Below are 8,309 nucleotides of genomic sequence, written 5' to 3'. Positions count from 1 at the left end.
GGCTGGGCGTGGCCTGCCGGGGGCGCCCCGCCTGCAGCCCTGCCCCGGCCCCGCGGCGCGCCAGGAGCTGCGGTGCCGGGCAGGAGGGCGCTCGTTGCCGGGCTGGGCCCAGCTGAGGCCCGGGGCTCCTGGTGCAAACCGACAAAACAGATTAAATTGTGTGGGTAAAGAGAACCCGTTGCTGGGGTAGAGGGGAGATGGAGAGGCCAAGTGTCCAGTGCGGAAAGCCACCCTCCCCCCCCAGCTCCTCTGACCCCACCAAGAGGCCCTGCGCTGACCCGTCTCCCGACTAACCTCCCCCCTCGGGGTCCGACTCAAGTGCACCCGGGCCCCGCCGCCCCAGTGCCTGGAAGGAGGGGAGGAGACCCGCACCAGCACCGGCTTGGACTGGGCAACACGTGTTGGGGGCGGGAGGGGCGGAATCGGGTGAGCTCAGGGTGGCCCAGGGCTGGGGTGCGGGGCGAGGCCCGACACTGCCCCGTGCGCTCTCCCGTCTCAGCCTCGGCTCCCCGGAATCTCGGCGGGAGGCCCCCGACCCTCCGAAGGTGAGCCGCTCGCCTTCCCCGGGCCCGGGCGCGAGGCCGGAGAGTCCTCTCAGCCCTTCGTCCCATTTCCTTCTGCGGTCCGTGCGGGCTGTGTGCGGACCCCGGGCTCCGCAGATAAGGCTGAGACCCCGCCCCGGGGGCCGGACCCCAGGGTAGGGGGCTCGGTTTTGAGACTGGAATCCCGCTCCGGCCACTCGCCCTCCCCTGCCCGGCGCGCAATCTAGTTGTAAACCAGGGGAGGAGCGGGGTCGTGCGGGGCAGGAGAGGAGCGGAGGGCCGAGGGCGCAGGCAGAGCCCGACCCAGGCAAAGCGCTCGCTGCGCCTTCGCGGCCGAGAGGTGGCCGCCGCGCGGTAATGGCGGCCGTGCGGGCGCCCGCACCGCAGGAGGAGGCCGTCGGGCTAGCCTGGGGGTGCGGGGCACGGCCCCCGCCGCGGGCCTCGAGGCGGGCGCGCCACGGGGCCGGCGCCCGCTCCCCTCCGCGTCTCCTCGGCGGGCCCGGGCGACGTGCGCCGCGCGCTCAGCCGGCGGCTGGACGGGACAGGACGCGCCCGCCCCGCCCCGCCGCCGAGGCCCGCGGGGGAAGGAAGTGCCGAGGCGTGTCTGTCGGGGTTTGGCGATACTGTTATTATTTTTTAAGTTGTGAACACAAAATAGTAATGACGGGTGGGAGGAGCTTCAGAAAGAAGTTGGAAAAAACCTCTTAGACCTCGCGGCGCAGAACGCAGGAGTTTCCCCGCACTCGCCCTGGTCGGAGTATGTCCCCCCACCCCCGAGCCGGGTGGAGCGAGGCTGAGCGTCCCCCCGGCGGAGTGAGCAGTTGATGTCTGAGGCCCCCGGCTCGGGCCTGGGGCCCGCAAGGACTGAACGCCCACTGCGAGCGGGCACGAGGGAACCGAGCTAAGCCCCAGTAACTCCTGTCTCCAACAGTCAAGGAGTGGCCAACGTTTGGGCGCTAGGGGTCTCCGAGGCCTCCGAGAAGGCGGCATTTCACTGAGGGACTGGGTTGACGCCGCGTAAGGGGAGGAAGCGTGTCCCAGGCGGAGGGAACAGCGCGTGCGAAGGCCTGGAGGCTGGAACGCGCTCTGGCGGAAAAGTTGGAGGGGCGGCGTGGGCTCGGGAAGTGGCCGTGCGGGGCGCCAGGTGGGACGGGAAGGAGAGGTCGGCAGGGGCATCCCGGGTCGGGAAGCAGACGTTTTCGCGCCCTACACACCCGGGTCACCTTGCCCAGAGACGGTGTGGTCAAGAGCGTAATTCCGTGGATTTGCACGGCCGTTTGGGGTTACGACTGCCCTACGAGGTGGCCTCCGCGATCCTTAGCAAAGAAGACCCACTTTGCAGGTGAAATGGCCGTATCCCCATTTCCCAGATAAGAAAACTGAGAAGCGGCCAGGCCCCCGCCCCTGGAATGCGCAGAGGTGGAGGCGCGCCGCCCTCGGAACTCCCGGGCGTTGGCGCTTCGGGCCGGCGGGCGGGCCCTGGCCCCGGGCGCTCAGAGGCCTGGAACCGCGGGCCGGGCGCCCGCTCTGCCACGCAGCCGCAGAGGCTCGGCCCGCGGGCGGGCTGGAGGAAGAGAGGCGACGCCCCCCTGGAGCGCGGCAGGAACCCGGCCGCCGGCCCCAGAAGTGATGAAAGCGGCGACCGAGATCAGGTCACGCCGAAGCCGTTGCCCTTTTAAGGGGAAGCCTTGAAACGGTGCCCGGGTTCCATGTTTGCATCCGCCTCGCGGGGAGGAAACTCCATGTTGTAACAAAGTTTCCTCCGTGCCCCCTCCCTCCCCCTCCCCCCTTGAGCCTGGCTCCCCTCCCCTCCGAAGCTCGCGGGGATCCCTCCCTCCCACCCCTCCCCTCCCCCCCGCGCCCCGATTCCGGCCCGAGCCGGGGGGGAGGCCGGGCGCGCGGGCCAAACAGCGGCCGGAGCGGAGAGCGCCCGGCCCCATGGACAGCTCGGCCGTCATTACTCAGATCACCAAGGAGGAGTCGCGGGGCCCGCTGCGGGGCAAAGGTACCGGGGCCGCGGGTGGGGAGAGGAGGGGGCCGGGGCCCTCCCCGGCGCCGCGGCCGCCCCGGGTGCTCGCCTGGGTCCGGGCCGACTCAGGGTGGGAGCTCCCAGTCCCGGAGGGAGCGAGGAGGGAGTATGAACTCGCGAGGGCTTAGAGACTTGGAACGCGGCCTCGCGCCCTTTGGGAGCTCCACTCTTTCTTGAGGTGGGGAAACTGAGGCAGGGCTAGAAAGGGGGACTCCTTCGGTGTCTTCCGGGCTGTCTGTGCGCAGTGCCCAGGCGCTCACCCATCTCCTCCCCCCCCCATTGGCGCCAATGGAGCAGGGAGAAGGGGGGGTGAATTGGGCGCCCTTAGGCCACCAATGAGACTCCGCCCCCTCGGTGCCACGGTCGGGTTGGGTCCGGGGAGGGGGCGCGGAGGTGACAGCGAATTAGGGAGGGTTGGAAGGATCTCCCGCCAACACACAACCACGTCCCCAACAAACTTCCGCGTCGCGCGTGGAGGCGCCGAGCCCCCTCAGAGGTACGGGGAGAGGCAACCACTTGCAGGGGTCGCCAGCGCGTCCGCGGGGAGAGCCGTGCGCGGGGCCGGGCACGCGGCGCCCCGGCTGCAGGCCCGTGGGCGCCAGGCCTGTGCGCACACGCAGGGACCTGGGAGGCCGCCCCGCCCCGCCTAGGCTGGGCCCCGAGGGGCTGCGGGGCCGGGGTGGGGGTCTGGTCCGGGGTGGGGGTCTGCGCTTGGAAGGCATCCCAGCCCAGGTCTGCCCACTTCCCGCTCAGCAGAGGTGGAGGGCGGGCGGAGGGTGAGTCTGTCAATCAGTCCTGCAGGTGACCCTCTCCAGGTTGGAGGTCCTGGGGTGGGGGGGCGGTTGGTGGAGGCGGAGCCACAGATGGCCCCGGGGACTGTGGCCTCTGGCTGCCTGACTGCCTGTTTTTTTGTGTGTGTGTGGCCCCACCCCCTGCCTCTGGGCCCAGCCTCAGGGAGGACTTTGGACCCACCGGCAGGAAGAAAATAGCGGGGAGGGCAGCAGGGCCACGGGTCCTCTTTGGTAAGGTGGGCTGGGGGTGGGGGTGCAGGAGGTGTCCCCATCTAGCGAGCCCTCAGTCATATTCATCTCAGCAGCAGTAGAGGCTGTGAGGACAAGAGAGGCCCCCTCCTGCCCCCTCCCCTGGGTCATCCGCTTCCTGGGGTACCATCACGCCCACATTAGACCCACGTGGGGGGTGGCAGGGAGAACCTGAAGCAAGTGCTCTGGCCTTTCAAGGAGGCCTGGGGCCCATCGCAGGCCCCCACCTTAGCGTGCCTCCCTCCCACCCAGCAGGTCGCACCTGGGCACGTTGGCCCACCTCTGCGCACATCCTCACCTTGGGCCTCTCCCCTCCAGGTGACCAGAAGTTAGCGGCTTCGCAGAAGCCCCGGGGCCGGGGCATCCTCCACTCCCTCTTCTGCTGCGTCTGCCGAGAGGATGCGGAGGCCCTGCCCGCCCACGGCGGGGCGCCCCTGCTGGTGGAGGAGAATGGCACCGTGCCCAAGGTGTGTGGTGCCCAGGTGGGCTTTGCAGGGGGCGTGTCGCCCCGCCCCCAGGAATGGGCCCCTGGCTGTGTTGTGTGTAGAGTCGCTGGAAGGTACAGAGAAGGCGGCTGAGAGGTGGGTCGCCCAGCCCATTGCCCAGGCGAGGGCGCCTCCGCTAAGGGGTGTCTGCAATTCTCCGTCATAGGTAGAAGTTTTTCTCCACCTTCGTTTGGCAGGTGGAGCAGTGAGACCCAGAGAGAGAAACAGCCTGCCCAGATGCCAGAGTTGGCAGAGGCCGTGCTAGGGAGGGGGTCCCCGCCTCCACTGGGGTTCCTCAGGAAGGGGTGGGGGAGAACCTGTGGGGGGGGGTCAGGCCGGAACTTGAGAGAAATGCCCCAGCCCCCCGTGCGTCTCCGACAGCAGACCCCAGTGCAGTACCTGCTCCCCGAGCCCAAGGCCCAGGACTCTGACAAGATCTGTGTGGTCATCGACTTGGACGAGACCCTGGTGCACAGCTCCTTCAAGGTGGGCCCTGCCCAGCAGCCCTCAGCCCCCGCTTCCTGGGGGGCCTGCCCGGGGCTGGGTCGGGGGCTCCTCGCTCCAGCTCCAGCCGCTCTTTTCCCCCCACAGCCAGTGAACAATGCCGACTTCATCATCCCCGTGGAGATTGATGGGGTGGTCCACCAGGTGAGGGGCAGGAGGAGGTGCAGTGGCTGGGCTCATCCAGACCCCAGGCCCCGCCCCCCTTGCTGAGCTGCCCAGGATGGAACTTGGAGAGCCTTGGAAGGCCTGAGGCTCCAAGAGGGCTGGAGGCCAGCCCAAGGTCACACAGGTGGTCAAGGACTTGACCCGACTCCAGGGCCTGCAGAGAGGGGCGCTTCCTCTTTTGCTGCACCCCCTTGCCGTGCCCCCTCACCCCACCCTGCCCGGGACCCAGTTCAAGTAATTCAGGATAGGTTGTGTGCTCTCCAGCCTGTTCTCCATTACTTGGCTCGGGGGCCGGTGCCCTGCAGCTCTGGGGTGAGGGGGCCACCCCCAGCCCCCTGCATGTGGCCAAGGCCGTGGTGGGAGAAGGGACTGGGAAGTAGTGATTCCACACGAGGTAGGGCCCAAACCCAGAGTTGGAAGTTCATTTTGCTTCTCTTTTGGGAGGGTGAGCCGTTTCCCCAGCGGCAGTTGGGGTCGCTGGCCAGGTTGAGCCTGCAGGCCCTGGGACCAGCCTCCCCGCTTGTGTCCCTCTGCCTTCCCCCCCACTCCCCCCCAGCCCTCAGCACCGCCCCACCTCCCCCCAGGCCTGTCAGCCTGCAGTGCCCTCACTGGCCCACCCCCCAGGTGTACGTGCTGAAGCGGCCCCACGTCGACGAGTTCCTGCAGCGAATGGGCGAGCTCTTCGAGTGCGTGCTCTTCACCGCCAGCCTCGCCAAGGTGAGTCCCCCAGAGGGATCCCGGCACCCTGCCCTCCCTCCCGCTGGCAGCAGGACCCTGGGGTCACCCTTGGCCCCTAGATGACCCCTGATTTCCCCTCCCCTCCCCTCTCCAGTACGCAGACCCGGTAGCTGACCTGCTGGACAAGTGGGGGGCCTTCCGGGCACGGCTGTTTCGGGAGTCGTGTGTCTTCCACCGCGGGAACTACGTGAAGGATCTGAGCCGGCTGGGCCGAGACCTCCGGCGGGTGCTCATCCTGGACAACTCCCCCGCCTCCTACGTCTTCCATCCGGACAACGCCGTGAGTGCCAGGCAGATCCTGAGCCAGGCCGGCTCCGAGGCCTGGGGTGGCAGGCTCCCACCATGGGCTGGGGTCCATGCTGGAGCCCCATTAGTGAGCCATGGAACTTAGTGGATTCCGATGGGGGTTTTTGAAAAATCGAAGTAGGATAAGAAATATCGGAGGGCATTGCAGATAGCCAGGTTGGGTATCATTTCATGAGACTTTTGCTTTGTTACCTGTAAGTGTTTTACTGTCAAAAATGTTTGGAAACTGAGCAACAGGAAGCTGGCCCTCTGGGGTGGGACTTGAGGAGCTGGCTGGCCTGGACATTGCGCACCCAAGGCCACCAGCCCCCTCACTGCCCTTCTCCCGCCCCCCCCAGGTGCCGGTGGCCTCGTGGTTTGACAACATGAATGACACGGAGCTGCATGATCTCCTTCCATTCTTTGAGCAACTCAGCCGCGTGGACGACGTGTACTCGGTGCTCAGGCAACCGCGGCCTGGGAGCTAGTGAGGCAGGATGGGGCCAGGACCTGCCCCTGACCGACGCCCACACCTCCTCGTGCGTGGACTTGGCGGCACCCACTGCTCTTTTTTAGGAAGACCCATCGGCCACCACACCCAGGGCCGTGGGGCAGCAGGCGTCTCCCCCACCAGCCTCACCAGGCTGCGCAGGGGGCGGCAGCCTACACAGAGGGCCATGAGCCTCTGGGTCTCCACGTCAGTGCCTTAGATCACCCGTCCCCTTCCTGAGGACCGGTGGGGGGAGGGGGCCTGTGTGCTGCTCCCCCTTTCTCTCTTCTCTCTGCGCTGCCATGTTTCTCTGCTGCCAAATTGGGCCCCTGGGCCCCCTGGGGTTCTGCTTTGTTGGGAGGAGCACTGCTGCTGCCCCATGCCTTGGTGCCCCCAGCCTGGGAATGGTGGGAACAAAGTGCCTTGCCTAGAAGCCCCTTCCTCCCTGCCCAGCTTGCCCAGAGGCAACTGGTCAGCTCTTGCCTGGACCGGCCTACAGCTGGCTGCAGTCCTGGCTGGACGGGGAAGAACCCACCTCCCTCCCTTTGCCCTCCTTCTGCCCTGGGGGCTGATACAGCCCCCCATCCCCACCTCTACCTGGGAGGAAGAAGAGGGGAGATGGTTTGTTACCACCTGGGGAGGGGGCAGGGGGTCTGTCCTTGAGGACCTCAGAGTCCAGGGCGGATGGCTGAGGACTGCTCCCCCTCCTACCCCACCCCAGCCCTGGCCCTTCACATCTGCCTTAACCAAAACCTGCCACCGGGCCCTGGGGCTTGGTGCCCCCAGGTGGGAGTATGGGGCCTGAGCAGGACCCCCATGTGGTGCCATATAAATATGTATATGTGTATATAGATTTTTAGGGGAGGGGAGGGGTCAGAGTTGAGACGCCCTGCCCACACCCCTTTCCTGGGCCCAGAAATTGGGGGGAGGGAGGGAAAGGATTTTTACATTTTTAAAAACTTACTATATTCTGAATGAAACAAGCTGGGCCGAGGGGCCGCAGGCCCTTACACCCATTTGCTAACTTCATTCAGCCACATCTTTTGAGCACCTTTTCTGTGCCCAGCTCTGTGCTAGGCCCACCAGCCAAGGGAGGTGGGGGTTGCCTCTGCAGCACCTCACTGGTGCCTCCCCCACCCACCCCACTCTTCACCGGTGCCTTTGAGGGATCTGCAGGAAGTGGGACCCTTTTCATGGGGCTTGGGGGTCTCCAGGAAGCCTGGCCAAGCTACCCCCCTCCCCGGTGCCAACTCACACCCTGCAGCCCCTGCCACGCCTCCTGCTAGCTGGGACCAGCTCCCTGGACATGCTTTCCAGCTCTGACTCTATCCTATATCTGGAACCCTTCCCCTTAGGCACTGTGGAGGTCACAGCCTTGGGGTCTTCCCCAGGGCCTAATGGTTAGGGAAGTCCACAGGACCAATGCCAAGGGGGATGTCAAGGGGAGGTGGTGGGGGCGGGAGGAGGGTTGGCCTGAGCCCGCTGTCCTCCGGTTCTAAGTGCCTTCTCTTACTGAGAGCCCCACGTGTGAGGAGAACTAAAGAGAAAGCCAGACCCCACCCCCCAATCCTGCCTCCGTGGTTACTGGGGGGTCGGGTTGAAGTGGGGTGAGTGACTGGTACCTGTGATCGCTGTGTCCCCTGGGACCTACTCTTGCTTCACCCTCAGCGGGTGGTGGTGGAGGGAGGCCGCCCTGGGGCTTGGAGTGTGCGAGGTGGTGGGATAGCACCCCGGGTCACAGCAGCGTGTGCGTCTGGGCGTGCTGTTTAGTCTCTCTGCCTCAGTTGTCTGATCTGCAAAAGGGAGAGTCTTCGCAGAACTGGTCACATCCCCGGACACAGAGGACCCGGTAATAGTAGCTCTTCCAAAGCGCACTTGAGGACCGGCCTAGGGAGGTCCCTGCGGCGCAGCTGGAGAGGAGGACCGGGGTGCGCTGGAGCGGAGGAGGGAGGGGCGTGCGAGGCTCCCGAGGGGCGGGAAGAGGGAAGATGCCGGGGGGAGCCGAGCCCAGCTCCGAGCGGAAGAACTCTT

General features: G+C 66.5%; 1 protein-coding gene across 2 annotated transcripts; it reads left to right on the top strand.

Moving 5' to 3' along the window:
• Positions 1-2,172: 2,172 nt before the first annotated feature.
• On the top strand, positions 2,173-7,845 carry CTDSP1 (CTD small phosphatase 1). 2 transcript variants are annotated; one of them, XM_058300122.2, is made up of 7 exons: positions 2,173-2,547; positions 3,930-4,078; positions 4,478-4,582; positions 4,688-4,744; positions 5,390-5,482; positions 5,598-5,783; positions 6,148-7,845. In XM_058300122.2, the coding sequence occupies exons 1-7, from the start codon at positions 2,481-2,483 to the stop codon at positions 6,274-6,276; spliced, it is 786 nt and encodes a 261-aa protein (XP_058156105.1). In that variant the 5' UTR covers positions 2,173-2,480; the 3' UTR covers positions 6,277-7,845. The 2 variants fall into 2 exon arrangements, with proteins under 2 accessions (XP_058156105.1, XP_058156106.1); XM_058300123.2 differs by having other exon boundaries at positions 2,177-2,547; positions 4,481-4,582.
• Positions 7,846-8,309: the final 464 nt, after the last annotated feature.

The sequence above is a fragment of the Dasypus novemcinctus genome, chromosome 7 (genome assembly GCF_030445035.2).
Source record: "Dasypus novemcinctus isolate mDasNov1 chromosome 7, mDasNov1.1.hap2, whole genome shotgun sequence".
NCBI lineage: Eukaryota > Metazoa > Chordata > Mammalia > Cingulata > Dasypodidae > Dasypus > Dasypus novemcinctus.
Note: the sequence above shows the minus strand (reverse complement) of the source record. Positions and strands in the feature narration are given on the sequence as shown.

Excerpts from the sequence above, each read along its gene's own strand:
- CTDSP1 (XM_058300122.2), top strand. The coding sequence starts at position 2,481 with ATGGACAGCTCGGCCGTCATTACTCAGATCACCAAGGAGGAGTCGCGG. Across the intron at positions 2,548-3,929 it reads GGGCCCGCTGCGGGGCAAAG|GTGACCAGAAGTTAGCGGCT; the intron begins GTACCGGGGCCG and ends TCTCCCCTCCAG. Across the intron at positions 4,079-4,477 it reads AGAATGGCACCGTGCCCAAG|CAGACCCCAGTGCAGTACCT; the intron begins GTGTGTGGTGCC and ends CGTCTCCGACAG.